Here is a 19,988-nt window from a genome sequence, read left to right as displayed (position 1 = left end):
CTCTTGATAAGAAAGGTAGCCAAAGTCAGATTGCAAAGAGGACGAAGAAGAATTTGTGGCCATTTCTATAATCAGAAAAATGGGAAATCAATATCACCTGGCATAACGAGAAAGTAAATACCAAAAAAAAAAAAAAAAAAAAAAGAATCAGTATTAGTACATCACAGTTGCTTCAGTAAGCCTTTCAAACCACCACAAATCTCCTCATCTCTTTCAGAGATCATCAGTCCTCAGATTGGAAAGTAGTGTTCTAGGTTTCTTGGTTTCGCTGTTGAAGTTTTGGAATGTGTTGCACCCTGCTTCCAAATTAACTAAACTTACAGCTTTTCAATTCAGCCAGAAAAGTAGGCGACATGTAGCTCAAGCCAGAAAAGTAGGTGACATGTAGAGCAATGATTCTGAACTTTTTGCAAATAGATGCATCCGAAACATTGCTGCATTATATTCTTAGTCTCCTTTGATTTTCTAGCTTTTTTAATTCCACCTTTGACATGAACAAAAAAAGTTTCAAAGTGCAAATATGTGTGCTTTCCCATGTGTGTTGGCAGTTTCTAAAGTCTCATCTTAGTTTAAATGAAGTATTTGACATTGTCGAAATTGAGTATTTAAAAATAGGACCTTATATTACTTCTCTTCAACTACTTTGAAACTCATATGTGAAAGCTCTGGCATGGTTTTGTATAGCTCATACTGCCTATATTAAGTGATGCTAAGCATAGAACAGATAGTCTATAAATATTTTCTAATAAGTAAAGCTAAATTCTTCTAAATCATCTAGACAACCATAAAAATAACCATACTAATTGTATTGCATTGCATAGTGGAAAATAAAAAAGCAGTTGATTGCTATTGTCCACTTCTCAAGGTATTAATAGGCAAAGGCATATACCAAACAGATATCAGGTGGCTCCCACCAAATTATTTAAAAAGAACAGTTATGAAATTATTTTACTGTTTCAAAACACACACAATAAAATTAAATCCAATAATTTTGTATGATCAAGATTTATACATTTCATCCTCACATGAAAGTCAGTATGTTTTCTGAAGTTGAGTTATTATAACAAAAGGCATGAAGACATCAAAGACTCCCCAGAGACTACATGAGCATAATGACTTTAAAGCATGTTGTTCTCTTACGAATATCTGTGAAAAGGGCATATAAAGCACTGAGAGCCACAGGTTTTCACCCAAGCCTTACCCCTCCCAAGATTGCCATGTTCTCAGTTGTAATTCACTCAACCACCCATGACATCCTAATAAAATACAAGGAACAATGTGTCTTGTTCAATTCCCCAGGATTTTGATTCGAAGGCAATAGGTAAGTTCAGGGTTAGAGACACTTCTCTCCCACTTGCTATCAATTTTTATAGATCTGAAGTAGCCTAAGAGATTTCACATACCCTGTTCTTTCTCTTTTGTCTAAAGTCTCCATCAGTGCCAAGAGCATCTCACTGGGAGTCTGAACTTTCCTTTAATCAAATCCTTTTAGAAAATGACTCAGAATTTATTGAATAAAGTAGAGAAAAATTGATACCTTTTCATTAGACTGACAAAGTCTTTTTCACTGCTGGCATCTGAGATGTGTTTTCCATTTAAATTTTATTTATATCAATCTTCTCTAGTGGGAGATTAAAATGAAAGACTTTACAATCAGCATACAACTTTCTTATTACTGCCAAGATTGAAAGCACTAGTTTTGCAAAAGAACTTGATGCTAAGAATTTTCTGGGAATAATTTAATTTGGGATTAGTTGTAAAGAGAGGTCAACCAAAAGTAATGTTTTATTATATTGATAACTATAATAATGATCACATGTGAAAAGAGGAAAGTGTACTTAACTGACATTATTTAATTATGGTAAATCTGCGGCAATTCTAGAAAAACTATGTTACAGAATCTAATAATAACTTCATAAAGCACTTTCTCAAATTAGGAAAATGCTTGTATACAAGTATACTCCTCTAAGTTGCCTGACTAAGTTCTAAAGTTGTGAGAACACAGAGAGCTTAACATCAAAAGATATACAAATATATGTGTGGCTTTAAAATTAATTAGAAATGTTATTTTTTTACATCTGAACTTCCTTTTGATTTAACATGAAGAGCCATTTTGGAGTTCTTTTCTATACCCACATTCAGGTTACCACCCCCCTTCTATTTTGTTGCCATGGATGTAAATGGATCAAATAGAAGTGACAACCATAGGGATATAGAATTCCAGTGAGATAAACATAAATGCCTTTTTTATTTTGAAATAGAAAGATTCTTACACCGAGTTGGCTTAACCTAAGAGATACTTGTACAATAGATACATGCCATTCATTAGTGACCACCAAGAATACCTATGTATCCTAAGCCATCAAATATGGTGTTGCTCATTTGTTTGTTTGTTTGGTCTTGGAGCCTTCACTCTGCTTGACCTCTTTATTCTCTCTTCATTCTGTGACATCTCGCTGGGTTGAATTTCTTTGAGGAAAAATTATTCACAAGGAAATGGAAGTTTTATTGCTCTGTTAGATCAACTCTATAGATAGCCGAGATGGACTATGAAGGCCGGCAGTTGGCTAGGTTCACTAGCTGACTAAGCAACATGCTTCTGTAACCCCAAAAGACAAGCAAATTCCATGCCTCACTAACATCATAAAAATTCAGTATTAGTGAAGTTGTGCAGAGAAGTGGACACTTATGGCAAATCACAGTTAGAACAATTTTTCCAGAGGACAATTTGATACGATATATATGACTCTTTAACTTAGAAATCCCATCCCTTGGAATTTATCCTATGGAAATGATTAAATACACTTGCAAAGATATATGTGCAAGGGTATTCGTATAAACATTCTTTCTAATTACAAACTATCAATCACAAGAAAAAAAAGATAACTTAAATCTTCAATGGTATGAAAGTGGTTAAATAAATTAAGATATAGCTCTACTATGGGATATTATTCAGGTGTTAAAATAATGATGCATTTAATTTATTTATAGACAAAAATGTATGATTCTATATTTAGATTTTAAATAATAGTATAAGACAGTGTGTATGGTATGATCTTACTTCTATCAAAAATTTTTATATTATAAATTGTTAGTATATGTATTTATTCAACCATTTAAAAATAAATATTAATCTATTTATTTATAATAAATATAAATAAATATGTGCCAGCACTCTTCTAGCCACTTGAGAATAAAAAGTTTAAACCTTCATAAAGCTCACAATCAAGTGGGAGGAAAGACAAATACCCAGGTGAACTAAAAATGTGTTAAATCAGGTAGTAGTACACAATATGAAGAAAATCAAAGCAGGGTATGAAAGTGGCGGGGTCACGGGTGTGGATCATTTTAGACAAGTTATCAAGAAAGGCCACTCTAAAGAGGCACAGCTGAATTGAGGCCAGGTTAACATCAATTCTTGGAGAACACGGTTCTGAACAGAAGGTGAGCCAAATCAGAAAAGAGATCTACAGGTTTGCAGAAGAGCTAGAGGGCTAGAAAGACTGAAACAAAATGGAGGGTAGGGTGGGGATGGTAGAAAAGGTGACTGGAAAAGTGGAAGGTGTCAAAAAACATGGATCTTTGAAGGATCTAATAAAGCATTTATAATTTATTCTATGTGATGGAGACCATTGGAGATTTTTAAGCAGAGGAATGATATGAAATTATTTGCATTTTAAAAGATCACTCCGGGTGCATTGTTAAGAACAAATAAGAAAGACTGGGAAAAACATACCCAAATCCAACAGTTCACTTGTGTCTAACGTGTGTGTGTACATTTTCCTTTTTTTTTACATTCAATCAAATGCTCTCATTTTAGAGAACAGTTCAATGAATATAGACAAAGGTATACACTCATCCTTTTTTATTAATATATTGGGGTGACGTTGGTTAATAAAATTACATAGGTTTCAAGTGCACAATTCAATAATACATTATCTGTATATTACATTGTGTGTTTACCACCCAAAGTCAAATATTTTTGATAATTATCTGTATGCTTTGAATTTTAGAAAAGAAGACATATTACATTTAAAATTAGAGAAGAAAAACATAATGGTTTCTGTGGCTGACAAAAATAAAAACATCAAAATGTTTACATCTCTACAAAATTACAAATTACTATCTGCTATAAACGTCAGGGTCACTCAAATATTTTAAACATAGAATGTTAAATTTGAGAATACAGGGTATGTAAAGTAGGAAATTTTTTAATAAGCATAGTTCTTTGTCCTCCTTTTTAACAATATGTTAAAAATAATGTACCTATACAAATGCCAAAAATGTGCTGAATTTAATTTCAAAATAAAACCACCAATTTAGTGAAAATAAGACCAATATCCAGTGTTTGACTTATGAGCTGATGTGAGGATAGAGTTATTATGTGCAGTAGTTCCCCCTTATCTATGGGGGGTATTTTCCAAGACCTCCAATGGATTCCTGAAACCACTAATAGTAACAAATCGTATATATACTATGTTTTTTCTTATGTGTACATACCTATAATAAAGTTTAATTTATAATTTAAGCACACTAAGAGATTAACAAAAATAACAAATAATGAAATATGACAATCATGGAAATAACAATTGACCTTTGAACAACATAAGTTTGAACTACACAGGTCCACTTATTTGCTTTTTTCAATAAATACTGTATATCTATTTTCTCTTCTTTATAATTTTCTTAATAATATTTTTCTCTAGCTTACTTTATTATAAGAATATAGTATATAATACTATAACATATACTATATACTATAACATATAGTATATATAACTATAACAAAATATGTTGATCGACTATTTGTGTTATTAGTAAGGAAGGCTTCCACTCAACAGTAGACTCTTAGTAGTTAAGTTTGGGGGGAGTCAAGTTACATGTGGATTTTTAACTGAGTTGGCACCCCTCACCCCTGGGTTATTAAAAGATCTATTGTAATGTAATATTAGTTATGTGAACATGGTTTCCTTCTCTCTCTCTCTCTCTCTCTCTCTCTCTCTCTCTCTCTCACACACACACACACACACACACACACACACACAAACACACGCACACACACATCTCTGTCTCTATCTCTCCCCCTCTGATAAACAATCTGTAACCAGACAGCTACTAAGTAACAGGCATGTAGTATATACAGCAAGGATATGCTGATTAAAGGGATGATTCATGTTCTGGGTAGGACAGACCAGGACAGAGTGAGATTTCATCATTGCTACTCAGAAAGGCCCATAATTTCAAACATATGAGTTTTTCTTTTCTGGAATTTTTTATTTAATATTTTTGGACTGCAGTTGACAATGTGCAATTGAAATTGCAGAAAGCAAAACCACTGATAAGGGGTTACAACTGTATTGAAAGCAGAGAATAAGCCAGGGTTCCAGCCATGGTATCTAACTTAAAATGAGGAATATTATCATTGGTAGGAATTAGGAGCACTTCCCTGAGTTGGCAAAAAGTCTCTGAAAATTGTCTCTCCCAGAGCTGATAGCTCTTCTCAAAGAAGTAGGAACTATACCTCTGCCTTCCAATAAGACAGCTAGGAAGAGCCCATGACAAGTGGAAAATTTATCTTATGTTTTGTGTAGTCTCTTCAAATTCATGTGAAGTTCACCTCTTACCTTAATATATATATATACTTATTTGCTCTACTATGAAAATAATTGTGCTGATAACTTAGTTGTTAAATTACTTCATCAATGATGACTTCTCTTACTGTTATCACCCTGACAATCTAAATTATATCTACTTTTTAATTTCTCTTATAGTACATTTTATCTTTTTTGTGGATCACAATTTGTCAGTATATGTTTTTGCATTACTATATTTCGTGTGAATCTCCCATAAGAGATTGTATGCCACTTTAGAGTAGGAACTGTGTCTATTTTGAAAAGAGCATTGGAACAGCTGTTCGAACAACCTGTGCAAAAAGGGAGGCTAGAGAGCTGACCCCATCCTCTCATGGAGTTCCAGCCATTGCTTTAAATTGCATGATGGGTTGCACAAAAATGAGCCTGGAAATTAGTCTTGATTGATGTACTCATAACCTACTGGGAAAATGAATGAAATGGTATATTCAACCATTTAATTAATGCTCAGACTCTTATGTCATTGACATGAGCTGAGAGTCTGGCATAATACGGAAGGACAATGGTTTACTTTCTAACTTTGTGAAGAATTGCCTTTTCTGTTTTAGAGTGATTTTATTCTGTAAAGTAGTAAAAATGACTGTTGCTGGTGATGATAATAGCTAAGATTTATTGCACATTTACTAATGCCAGATACTCTGCTCAGTTCTTAAGATGCATTTTTTTTTCTGTAATCCTCACAAATCCTTTGATGTAGGCATTATTTTTTCTTCTCATTTCTTTTTTAATTCATTTATTTATTTATAAATTGCAAACTTATCTCGAGCTATCCTATGCCATTCAAAGATGAATGCAGAATGCTTCTGCCCTCAGGGAGCTCACTGCCTAGTGAGTAGGCAGGCATATTAGCTAATAATTAGAGTCCAATGTTTTTAAGGTTACAGCGAATATGGTTACTAGCCATACATAACATTTCTTCAGTTGCAGCTCTGCTGTTCTTTGCAGTTGTAGAGTAAGCATCCAAAATGAAGACCTATTCCTTCTCTGTTCAAATGCTGAAATGCTTAACTGGCATTTCAGTTGCTGGATTCTTTCTCCTTCCACCTGGCACATCACTGCTGAATTAATCTTTCCTGTAATCATATCTTCCCTTTGCTCACCAAATATAGAATCTATATAAAATTTTTAGTGCCTTACCATTCCTTTAAGAAAATACAAATTATTTAAAAAAAAAAAAAAAAAAAAAAAGCTCAGGTTCCTTGATTTCAAAAACTTCCACCTCTTATTAAGGTTTTCTCTTCCTACTCACCACTGTGAGCCTGCTCCTCTGGCACAATAACAATTTACTGGTAAAGAAGCACTTTGCTCATTTATACCTCCTTATCATAATTTACTCCAAAATGCCAATAGCGCGCGAATTGGGAAGCCCCGTGCTAAATTGTAAGCTCTCAGGGTTGGCGCTGTGTCATGTTCATTATTTTACCCTCTCAGTAAATCAGGTATTGAAAGTGTTGAATTGAGACTCGAACAATATTTATTGAAATTATAAAAAGGGACTATAGTTCTTAGACAATACAAAGTGTATGTGCGGTATTTATTAAACCCATTGCTTATTAGTACCTTGTTCTATTCCCATGGTAAAATACCTCAAAGTGGATTAAAAAATAACAACAACAACAAAAAAGGATTTCTTCCCTATTTAAGATTTATCCCTGAAAGATGGATTGATTCTCCTTTTACAGTCTCTCTCTTCTCCACCGCAAAATGACCTGATATAAGGGCAAAATCAAGACTCATGATTAAAAGTGGCTTTTGTGATTTTAAGACGCTCCCAAGGGAAGGTGAACATTCTTGAAAAAGTTGAAGATCAGATATTTTTCTGAACATGGCACATTCACCAAATGAATCCCAGAACCCCAGGGTTAAAGGGACCTTTAAGACCCTCTTTTGTAATCACCACAGATAAAAGAGAGCTGGTTTTGCAGCTGTTACTTAATTAACTCAGTTGTTCTAGAAAAGTCTTTATAGCACTATGTATCTACCTCACGAGTTTCTTATGGCTTCAAAAATTGTTCACTAGTGAGACTTTCTATTAAAATGCTATAACTAATGAAATCAAGCCATTTGTAGCTCAGACTAGGAAGACTTAAGTATGAGATAAACTGATCATTTCCCAAATTATTTAAGTTAACTTAATTTTACAAGAACCAGATGTATTTGTTTTTCTCAAATGTTTGTGTCGACATGAAAGTTATTTTCAATAATAATACAGTAGAGAGAATTCATTCATTTACTCATCTTTGTTAGAGTTGCATGAATCCTGAACAGAAAACTAGAATGAGTCAGCATTACAATGATTAAAAAAAAATGTTATTTTTGTGATTAAGCAGAACTAGATTCTAGTGTCAATCCCTGCACTTGCTACACGTGTAAGCTTGGGGACGTTATTTAACTTCTCCGGGTTTCAGTTTTTTCATCTATAAAATTGGTTCAAAATAATTCCCACTTTATAGGGTTGCTACGAAGATGAAGATAATGCTTTTAAAGTACTTAACACAGAAACATATCAAAGCATTTTGAAATGTCAGTTATCATTTTTATTATTGTACTGAGCATTATAATTCAATATATTTAAGGATTTTAATATTTAAATTTTTATTATAAATATATCCACAAGAAAAAATATAAAAATCCTTACAGAGAATTAATATTAGTTCCTCTTATTAATCTAATTGATCATTTTATTTCTAATAATCTGAAGGCTTTACATAGCTTCCAGTATGAGAGAAAAGGGAGTAATTTTTAAATCCCCTCTGTGAATTTTTTTAGAGATATTGCAATAAATGTAAGTTTATGAAAAAAAAAATAAAATTGAAAACTAAAGTTTGACCTAGAACATGAAGTGATAGATAGTAAGATGACTATATAATGCACAAATTGGAAATAAGATCAGTCTAAGAGCATCTTTAGAAGAGCAAAACTGGAAGAAAAAACTAGAGTCTAATAAGTCAGAGGGTAGTGCCAAATCATCAAACTTTATTTAGGAAAGGCAAGTATAATATGAATTTTTAGAATTTATAGACATGTCTTGGGACATTTTTATTTTTGAAAGCCTTTTCTTTTCCCTATGTGCCACTGGATATTTATAACCATGAATTAAAGGTGATATGTGGATTTTAATATGTATTCTTTTTCCTATTGTCTACATCTTCATTTTGCAGATTCTGATGCTTAGGGAAAAAAGAAATTATTTTGTTAGCTTGCAACAAAGTAGGTCAATTCTAAGCAGCCTAACAACAAAAACAAAGGACAGGGTCTTTCACACGTGGGCAAATATACTAGAGGCTGACCTCCTGAGCAGTTCATTATTCCTGAGCTTCTGTGAGAAAAGAGTGACAAAATGGTAAATCAAAGGCTGTTGAGAAAGGCAGTTTCCCCTCAGAGCTGAGATCAGAGGGTTTCCATTCTTGGTGATACAGACTCAGGGCAAGTAATATAAAAACATTAGATGGGCTTTAAGGGGACAAGCATGGCAAATGTGACAGGCCTATTTCTGACTGAGCGATGGCTGAAAGGGAGGTTCAGATTGTAGGTTCTCAAAAACCATTGCCAACATTGACTTTTGTATTACCTTATTGGAAGCTTTGCAATTTATTTTTGTTCCCTTTTATCACTACATATGTTTTCCTTGTTGCCCAAATATATGTTTCCCTTACTTAACATTGTCATCCATTAGTTTACATAACTAGACTAAAATCCATGACTAGAATTTTTCCTACTCCATGTTCTGGCACAGAGCCCTACTATGAAAAAGGAAAACATTCATATAATCATTTTGTACCCTGTGGAGAATTTGTGTTTTCTGTTATAACTCTGTGTTTTACCAAAATATCACATTGTCTTGCATATGGATAAACTATTTAGAAGATTTTACTTCCTATACTTGCTTGCCATATCTAATGGAGTTGCATTTTTATGGTTTGGTCTGGTCCATGTATAGGGCACAAATCAAATATAGATAAATTTACCTTGAAAACATCTTTAAATTGAGCTTATAATGATTTTGCATATATAATCCTACATAGTAATTTTTACTCAAAGATTGAGGAAGACTAGATTCTAAAGAAGAAAAAGACAGAACTAAGAAAAGTGTAGAAAGAGGAAAATCTGAATGCAGATATCTGGATATTCAAACTATTCTTCTTTTAAGCTAATAATCTAATCTCTCTGGCAAATGCAGGATGGAGAGAGAATTTTAATGTTCTCCTGCTTCATCGCACAGTTTACTCCATTTCATTTTCAAATTAACAAATGTTGTTTATTGTTGTTGTTTGTGAGAATTAAGCAGTGTGGTGGAGACTCATCTTTGGGGTGTGAGGAGTTGACAGGTGATCATGGAAAGAACTAGGCTTTCATTCCAGTGCAAAAACAGCCAATCAGAAAGTAGCACAATAAAAATACTGGTGGACATTTTGAAGATCTTGACTAGAAAAGCCAACGAGGGTTTGTGAAAAACTAATACCTAAAGGAGCTTCAGAAGTGACTGATGCTTAGACAGAAATAATTTTCACTCAAGGCATTGATAAAACTGTGGAGCTTCTTAATTTGTATTGAGTGAATCTAGTCACTAGTTTTATAAAATCTTATTATCAAAAAAAAAAGTGTTCTGTAAATATATCTACTAAATTCATTGCCAGCTGCCTATTGTGGTCAATCTTGATATCACCTTGAAAAGTAGAGCTGTTTTATCAGGGGCTTAAATTTTGAAAGTTCCACCCACATCATATTAAACATATTAAAAGGAAACCGCAGCATGTATCAAATATATTGTGACTGGAAATAAATATTTTCATTTATTTTTACTCTTGGTTTTTGGCGTGTTTTTTTGTGTGTGTGCAGGTTTCTTTTGTACTTTCAGTCAATTTGTTTTTTAAATTCTCAAGACCCATAGGCTGGGGAATAAACACTAAAGCTAGATGGAAAAACTAGCCTTTCTGAAAAGAATAACTCAGTTATTCTGAAGAGCATTTAGCACTTTGTCCTCTTCATCAAAAAGAAATAATACACAATTTTGACTTACATAAACTAACATACAATTTCCTCCAACAAGTAAGTCTTCCTGTCCATATGTTTTCATCATAGGGGGAGATTTTTGACAAAACGTAGCTGGATAAAACCAGACAGCATAATTATATTTGCATTGTAAGACTTATAAATTAAAATCTTATTCTTCTTAATAGAGTATTCTTAGTCACAAGGTTAAAGAGAACTTATCTGCTTCAAAGAGCATTAACATCTGCAGAGGGACAGAGCACCAGTGCCCAAGTTGTTTGGACAAATTGCAAACACACTTATTTCCTGTTTTTGCATAGCCTCCATAGTGATTGGGAAATGGTGGTGTGAGATGGAGCCTTGTCTAGAGGGAGAAGAATGTAAGACACTCCCCGATAATTCCGGATGGATGTGTGCTACAGGCAATAAAATTAAGACCACAAGAGTAAGTTCATTTATTTCAAATGTCTCGTGCATGTTACAAACTGTATTATTTGCTTTTGTGTTATACCAACAGCACCCAAAGAAGCTTTGAACAGAAGAGAAGAAAACCTTTTCTCCAACAGAAATCATTCTTAACCATTCAGATCAGTGTCCATACATCAACAAGAAGTTAGAGATTGAATTTAGCTTTTCCATAATTAGCAGTTTAATGTTTCTGTTACTGGGTGATAAATAAAGCTGGGTTACAATAGCCAAAGGGAAGAGGAGCCATGAGGCAATTATTTAGCTAATTCATTCAACATCTATGGTGCTCAGAATAGATAATAAATTTAGGGTCTTGCCTAATTTGTCCAGATGTTTTGTTGAAAAGTTTCGAATTTAAGTACAGCCATTTTCTAAAGGTTCTTTAAAAGGAATTCTTTGATGAACTTACAGGGAAGTGATTTTTGTAATGTGAATAATTCTTCCTCAGTTTCTTTGGTTAAATAAGGAGTTGTCCTCAAATTATATAACAACCTACCTGGTGAGGGTACCCAACCCGTCAGAATTGGTGTCCTGATGCTGGAGTAGGATGGAGAGGCTCAGCTAGGCCAGCCATTGACTCTGTAGACAGTAGGCCATAAAAAAGTCTGAGAGTCCTAAAGGGAATGGTGGGGAAGGTGGAGTGCTCAAGACACCTAAGACATTAACTATTGATTTATTAGTACAAAGGTATGTTATTATTTTAATGACCAGTATGGTCATATATGTGCACATCACCTGAATATCAGCCCTGTGTATGTATTTTAATGTGTTGGATATTTTTTAAAGCAAACTCTACTAATTTCAAATCCCAATATATTGAATTTGTAGTCTTCCAAAAGGTGACTCAAATTGAAAAGGGCATCTCTGATTCCAACCCCTGTATTAGAGTCTTAACTTGATCTTTCTTCTCAACATTATCTTTTCAAAAAATAAAATTGGTTCTTGCAGTTTCATGAGGCAGAAAACAAAAGTAATGCTACATAATACCATATAAACACTTTTATTTTCATATATAAAATAGATGGAGATGCTTTGTGTGTTAAATTTGGTTGCCTGTACTGATCACATTAGCTGGTGAATGGCCATACCTCCCCAGCTTTCAGCCAGGAGAGATTTCTGAACGATCCTAGCTTGTTAACCTGCATTTTTGAGCACCTGAGAAGCTCAGCATGAATTATTCTATTTCATCTCAATGAAACACCTACAGAAGAAACACCCAAAGAAATAAGCCTGATTGGTGTAAACCTGCAGAAACCATTTTAATTATCAGGTGGAATGTAGGTTTTAGGTTTTCGTTTGGTTATATTTTTCCTGAAATTTATTTTACCCTCACAAGTTAATTTGAAGCTACTGTGAATTATGGACAGTGTAATTCCAGAATTATGAATCTAATCACCATTATTTTAAAAACATTGTTGATATATTTTTCTACCAAATTTCCATTCCCTGTTCCAAATGATAACTGATCACCAGTTATTGAAATTACGCCCTACTCTCATGGTGCCTCTGGACTTGAAACTTAGTAAAAAACAATAACACAAGTCAAATTTTTTAAAGATTTAAATATGTGAAATTCTAAGAGTACCAACTAGGAGACTCTTTGGAAGCTAGACTGTAAACAAACAAAACATAAAAATTGTTAATGCTACTTCCTCATGACCTATGTAACTTTATTTGGCCAGCCTCTGTAGAGTATATTTCAGAAGCATTAGGCATGTTGTATGTACATCTTAGACATTTTCTGACACCACAGAAGTACAGTGCAAAATCTGATCATGGTAATAGAAGCTGGAGCACACTATGTTTGCTACTACCCTAGGTAGGCTGAATTCAACCCAGTCAAGTGTACAAGTGAAATAAATTGTACCTGCAGTGAGTTTGAAAGCAGAGGATGTATGCATCCGTTTCAAGAGAGGAAATGAGAAACTGCTCTACAGCCATGTGAGCAACACATCAGTCAACTGAGAATTCTCAAGTCTGTTTAGAGAAGGAAAAGAAGACACTACAAAAGATGTACTTTCTAAACTTTGAAAAGACTCAGATACTACTATTGACATATTTTCTTTCCTTTCCTAACCAAGAAATTCACACTTTTAAACACAAAAGTGAAATAAACACTTTTAAACACAAAAGTACCAATTAGGTCCAAACGATACATACAGGAGCTTTCCATTCTGTATAAATGGCATGCCAACAACAGTCTTTAGATCATATGCTCTGAAAACACACTTTATATTAATTTTTCTAGTATGCTTTTTCTCTTCTTCCCCATTAGAGAATGAATGTGCTTACACACCTCAAATATTAACTCTAGCAATTTAACTTTTAAAAGAGTTTAATTTACAGATGTACTTTAATTTGAATCACATGGTTTCATTTTTCTGTTCTTAACTAAGGGGTCATCTTTTGGATAAAAAAAATTCAAGTTCTTCTCAAAGTGAAAAGAAATTTTTTTCAATCATCTTTTTTGTTCTGTGTAAGATTAATTCAAAAGGAGTGGCTCTTAGAAATAAAACTGAAGAAACATACTCAGATTTTTAATGACAAGTGGAAGTTTCTTTCACATGCTATTTTAAAAAAATAATCCCACTGTAAAAATACTTTCAAGAACAATTCCTAGTACACCACTGTTTTCCTCTACATAGAATTTTTCAAAACCGTTTTGGTTACTTTCCAACACTCATCTTAAGCCAAATTTCTCAGCAGTCTATAATGTAAACAAAAGATGCTCAAAGTGCAATGTAATTTTTTATAATGTTCCTTTTTAAAAGAGGGTAGAGAGTAGAAATTTGGTGTTTTAATTAAACATCCAGACACTCTGGATTGTGGGGATAGCCAGTGTAACAGACCACAGTCTAAAGAAAAACCTTGGTGAAATTGGATCTCGGAGACAATATAACACACAGAAGGAATATAAATATTATTAGAAAAAGACTTTTCTTTCAGGAGACTTGAAAGAATAAACCTTAAGGAAAGAGGAAGCTTCCTGAATGAATGCCACCTATAAAGAGTAAGTAGTCATCCTTAAGAAGTTCTCCAAAACCCAGCCTGGAGTAGAATAAAGCTGGTGACAGACACTCTTTTGGGGAAAAGCTTTGTATATCTGGGTGAAGTTTCATGGCTAAATTTTAACCCTGACCCTGCTTGATCATTGTTCCAATTGTTTTATTAAAATTGCTTTGTTTGGTAGTTTATAGCAAGACTAACAAACTTGAATACTGACTAGAGATTTTTTCCTATGGCTTTAGATACCTATTAGTTTATTTCTTTTCTTTAAACTAATATATGAAAAACATAAGTTTGAAAATTGGAAAGGCAATTGATCATACATTCAGGAACAAATCTATACCCAGTGTATTCAGCAACAATGGTTTAATTTAGACAGACGGCCCTCTTCACAAAGAAAATAAGTTGTTTGACAATGCTGTGATAATTCACAGATAAAAAGTAAATATTGGTTGTTTGGTGATAGGAAGAGGAAGGAAACGAAATGAGAAAATCAAAGGTATTTGGGGGTAAATAAGTAGATCAAAATAACAGAATGCTGAAGTATCAAGTAGCTTTGGATTTCCTACAAACCACTATGTTAATGTCTTTTAGACGAGTGAGAAAATCAATAGTTAACCAGTAAATGTATTAAAGTCTCTATTACCTAAAGTTACTATATAAAGGTTTTGAGGATGTGATGGTGAACATCACAGAGCCCTTGGTCTTCCACAGAGGATAGGGTTAAGTTTGGGTCGAGGGGGTGAGGGTAGCGGGCTGGTAGAAATAAACAGATAAATAAATAAAGTATTTTTTTGTAAACATCACTTTCTCCCTCCTTTTGGGAAAAAAAGAAGATAGTAAAAACAGAAGGTGATAAATACCACTGAAATATAGGAAACCAAGGTTTAGAAAGACCTGTTATTTATATAGAAAGGATAAAAAAAAATGTGTGAAGATTTCTCATATATTCTACCCCTGGCCCAATCTACTTTTGAATACAAACATTTATTACTATTCCTACCTAACCTGAAAGCTTCAAATGGATTTGCACCCCTAGACCCAGACAGTAAATTTCTAAGACTACAAAGAATTAAGAAATGATGAAGAAAAATGTCTTAAGTCCCAGAACTCTAAAATAGAACCTTAACTCTATTAGAATTATAATTTATGCTTTTGAACATAGGAGTCTTTGGGACCATATTTAAATAGATTATATGGCATTATTAGCTATAGGAGTATGCTCTTGATTGCCCTTCAACTATGTCATTATTTGATAAGCAATTCTTTGCCTTACAAAGGTCTTCTATGTTTCTAAACAAATTTGGTCTAACTTTGGCAATGACTTCACCTTATGCCAACGTGACACGGCTATGGAATGACCTATCTGTTTCAAATTTTCATCAGACACAGAATTGACTACATAATTTGCAGAGCCCAGTTAAAAATATAAACATGGGCTGCCTTGTTCAAAAATTACTAATAATTTCAAGATTTCAGTATCAGATCATTAAACTAAATGTGGGGCATTTTCCAGCACAGGGCTCTTTGCAATTGCATAGGCGCTAGACCCATGAAGCCAGTTCTGGTTAGACATGGCTTCAAGAGTCTGTCTCATCAGTCATGGCAAAATTAATTTAATAAATTGATAAAAATATGATGTCCTGTCAATGTGCTTTGATCATCATTTGACAACTACTGCTATAGACGTTAACATTTTTTTTTTTACTTCAGATCACTTGAAAGAAGCAATATCCTAAAAAATCAAAATGTGCTCATTTTCTGCCTACTCACCTTTTTTTGTACCTTCATTTTGTTCCTTTCTCCCTGAAATTTCTTTCTTTCTTTGTTTTCAGATTCACCCAAGAACCTAACAGAAGCATTTGTTATAGTAATAAAGGAAAACCAACCCTGCGGAAAATACATTTTAGGAATTTAAAACATCGAACACATTACAAGCCAAATGGATTTCTTATCTGCACTTTGACTGGCTACCAGATAATCACAGTGCTTTTACTATGTGTCACAAAGTATCCTATAGTAGAAAGACCCAGAGTTTTTGGCCAACACCATCGAAAGTGTGTTTTAAATAAAAGAGTTTTCTCAATGAAATTTTTGGGGATTATGAAGAATGATCAACTCTTCTAATGTGGATCTATAGTTACTTTGTACCATTTGAAATATATGTACATATAATATTTTGAAATATTATATATTCTCTTCAAGAAATGAACAGTACCACAATTTGAGGCGGCTGGTGTATCTCTTTGAGTTCTAGATGTTTTGTTTTGTCTCTTTTTGTTGTCATTTCTTTTGCTATCGGCAAAGAAGACATGTGCCCTTTTGAGAGTTCAACATGGCACTCACACTGGAAGACCAGCTACAGGTGGACTCCTGGAATTTGAGGCATCATAATACTGAATCAAGAGCTTCCTTCTGTTTCTACCAGATGGCCCAAGGAAGCACAGTGTCCTGTTTTATTGCTTTCTGCCCTGTGCAATATTAGCATGCAAGCTTGGCTTATATAACCATACTTTGTATTCCATTGATATATGATAACCGTTTTAACCTCTTCCAGGAAAATATTTTTAGAACTACAAGCTTTTACACATATCAGAGTGAGGATTTTGGAGGGAGCTGCTCCATGATGCTCTTAAGACTCTGGCAGAATTATGGTAGAATATGGATCCCTGTATTAATAAGTCCTGTAAATACAATGTCTTAAGGCTTTGTATAGCTGCCCTAGACTGCAGAAATGTCCTCTGATTAAATCCAAAGTTTGGAATCATTAAGTACATAGTGCTGTAGCCACAAGTCTAATCATGACACTTTTTCTATGTTTGATTTGCTTTTTCCAAGAGTATTCGGATCTCTTCTGGTGAGATAGAAAAACCATTAAAACAATTAGGTTTCAGAATAATCTATGTGATCAAATGTTGGACAGCCCTATTAAAGTGGTAAATAACTTCTTTCTAAACTCACTTGTCCTCTTTATTTGTCATATATTTTTCCTGAATTAGTTTTAGCCAAATCCATAGAACACTCAACTTAGTCATTCAGAATTTTTTCCACGAAATTTTTGCTGCCATAACAGCCACTATTAAAAAAAAAACAAACAATATTTGGAAAACCAGAAATCCATTATTATAACTGCAGGGTCCAGCCAACAAGATGAAATGTCAAATCCCATTATTGGGCTTTCATAGTGAGCACATAGATGATACATATGAGGCTCACCTCCCAAAAAAGAAATTATTGATCATCTTCTCTTTTTGAGAATTATTTAGCTACTACTTATGTGAAGGAAATACCCACTTAAGTTCTGGTTTACCTCAGAATAGCCTAATAGTTCTATACAGTACTATTTCTTATCATATTGCAAGTGTATCTGTTTTTTCTCCAAAGCCTTTTCTCTGGAATGCAAGTTGTTCAGGCCACTTATGAGCTCAGAAGTGCAGTGGGTTCCCTAGTCTGGACTTTTTTAGTGTTAAACCTCAGGTAAAATCCAGAAGTTCCTTCTTCTCTATCATATAGCTTGAAGTCTGATTGAATGTGTAAACACTTTAACCAGCTATATCGATTCTACATCATGAATGCTTCTAAAAGCATCCAGAAATGGAAATGGAATCCTCATATAAAATTTAGGCTTCCCAAATACTTTCAAAAATATTTGTGAGAAAGTAGCATAAACTTCTACCAGAAAATAAGAATTTCTTGTGAGCCTATGGTCCATATCTATGTACCAAGTAATATATTAGGAATTGAATTTTCATCTGTAATCTTAGGCGTGAAAACTGAAATCAAAACCCCAACAAATAATCTAGGACAGTATATCTCAAAATGTGGGGGAAAAAAGTACTTTGGGAAAAAATGTACTTTGGGAAAATTTTAAACAAAATAAAGTAGAAATATTTACTGAGGGAATTTTCACAGCCTTTAATACACCGAAAGACACCTTGTCTTCAAGAAAGATTAGAACAAGGTGAGTTAAATAAAAATCTTCCAGAATCCAGACATGTTGGGTGGTCACTTGACTAATAGAGAGCTCATTTCCTGCTTAATGAGAAGCTACAAACATTTATGTGTGAGAATATAGTCACTGTGTTATCATATCCTTAATTTTTCAAGAGAACCAGACATGTGCATTTTTATAGCAAGTCTTCTAACATTCTTAAACAAGATTAACTAAAATGAGATTATTTCCATTAAAAAAAAATCTATGAGCGTTATTATTGCCCCAAATTCTCTGATCACATGCCCTTTTCTATGAGATTAGTGTTTCCTGAAATACTCTTAAAAATCTTGATCCCGAATGAAAATGAATGAGAAGCAAAAAGTATATTCAATTTTCTATGGCCTCATACATACAGATCAGTCTCATGAGTTGCAATATGTGGAGTTCACAGCTTTTTCTATTCTCTAACCAGAGCCTATAAATCAATGAAAGAGCTAGTTTAAAGGTCCAGGTCTGTTAGTTCATTTCCTATCGGTCAGTTAATGCGACAGACCTCTTAGAAAGACCTAGAAAAAGAGCAAAGTGGAAAAAAAAGACCACATCATAATAAGGCAACCAACAACAACAACAAAAAAAACAGTTCAAATATTTGTAAATGTCATCAAATTCAATTTAGATTTATCCAAGTCCCTTACATAAATGTGCGAACCATCAACTTGTGTTTAAATTTAACTTGTAACAGTTTGGGGAATTCAGTAACTACCATCTGCCTATTGAATCTGAACATTTATGGTTTAAAAACTTATAACATGTATTTCTGGTAATAAAGAGCTCAGTGTGGTATGACTAATATTGATTTTGAGCTTGTGCCTCAAGTAGGATGAATAATGTTATAACAAAATTAGAACAAATGCAAAGGGTTTCATCCAGAGGCCTTCTCTAGGTAAAAAATGAAAATATGGCTTATTTCATAAGACAAAAATTTTTAAATAAGGTAAAGCTTATTTGTTGACTTTTTTGTGTGATTAGATTTATGTATTAACGGACTTGGCAAGCACATGGAGAAGTTTTACTACTCGGCTTTTTTCCTTTATACAATGATGAAGGATGTTTTCACCAATACACAATTCAACATCTTTTTCTGATCAAATCCAGTGTAACTTCATAAAGCAATATAGTGATTTTATAGTGCAGTATATTATACCACCTTGCCATTGTCACCAATATAGTAAGTTATGGAGGGTATAAAATGTTTATCTGAGGAGAGCACACATTTCTCACCTGCATGAAACATTCAGTCCTTCCTAGAAGGTCAAATATCACGTCCTATTAGGAGTTTCTCTTTTAATTAAGTTTGACAGTCCCATTTCAAAATTTATTGTCTACTTGACAAAGCTCCTTTCATAGGTTATCTGTTTTCTAAATAAAAAATTTAGTGTCTAGCAAATTCTAGGGCTGAAGCCACCTCCATCTAGTTTATAAATATATGAAAACAAAATAAAAGGTACTACTAAGAATTGTGGGGACTCGGGACTAGAGGAAGCAGGGATAGAATCTGATTTCCTAGTACCCATGTGTATACATAAACATGATGAAATACAATCATGTTCATACTTTAAAAAGGAAGTCATTAATTGCACACAAACATACACACACACAAACAAATCCTCTGCTATTAAAGATTTAAAGATTTTAGGCTGAATAGGTCAAGAATATTTGTTTTCCTTATAAAAGATCTCAGAGGTATATCATTGGATGTTGTAGCTTGCTCACATCATTGGTCCACCAGTGGCTCTCATCTATTTATTTAATTTATTTAGGTAGTTTTATTTAAAAAAAAATTAACTTGTTATTTATTGATTTTGGCAGCTAATCACATTGTTAAAAATAATAGCTGATCACCGAATATGAAAGCTAGGACTTCAACCATAACTGAC

At 33.5% G+C, this 19,988-nt stretch overlaps 1 protein-coding gene across 2 annotated transcripts in view; it reads left to right on the top strand.

Moving 5' to 3' along the window:
• The window catches only part of TAFA1 (TAFA chemokine like family member 1), a 499,612-nt gene extending 480,936 nt beyond the window's left edge, over positions 1-18,676 (top strand). For both annotated transcript variants that reach the window (XM_036219984.1, XM_036219985.1), the window contains exons 4-5: positions 10,964-11,088; positions 15,953-18,676. In XM_036219984.1, coding sequence (XP_036075877.1) covers positions 10,964-11,088; positions 15,953-15,970 — 143 coding nt within the window. In that variant the 3' untranslated portion in view covers positions 15,971-18,676. The remainder of the gene's footprint in view (positions 1-10,963; positions 11,089-15,952) is intronic.
• Positions 18,677-19,988: the final 1,312 nt, after the last annotated feature.

Source organism: Rousettus aegyptiacus, unplaced genomic scaffold (assembly GCF_014176215.1).
Source record: "Rousettus aegyptiacus isolate mRouAeg1 unplaced genomic scaffold, mRouAeg1.p scaffold_m13_p_4, whole genome shotgun sequence".
In the NCBI taxonomy this organism is placed as follows: Eukaryota; Metazoa; Chordata; class Mammalia; order Chiroptera; family Pteropodidae; genus Rousettus; species Rousettus aegyptiacus.
The sequence above is the reverse complement of the archived record's forward strand: the minus strand, read 5'-3'. Positions and strand labels throughout refer to the sequence as shown.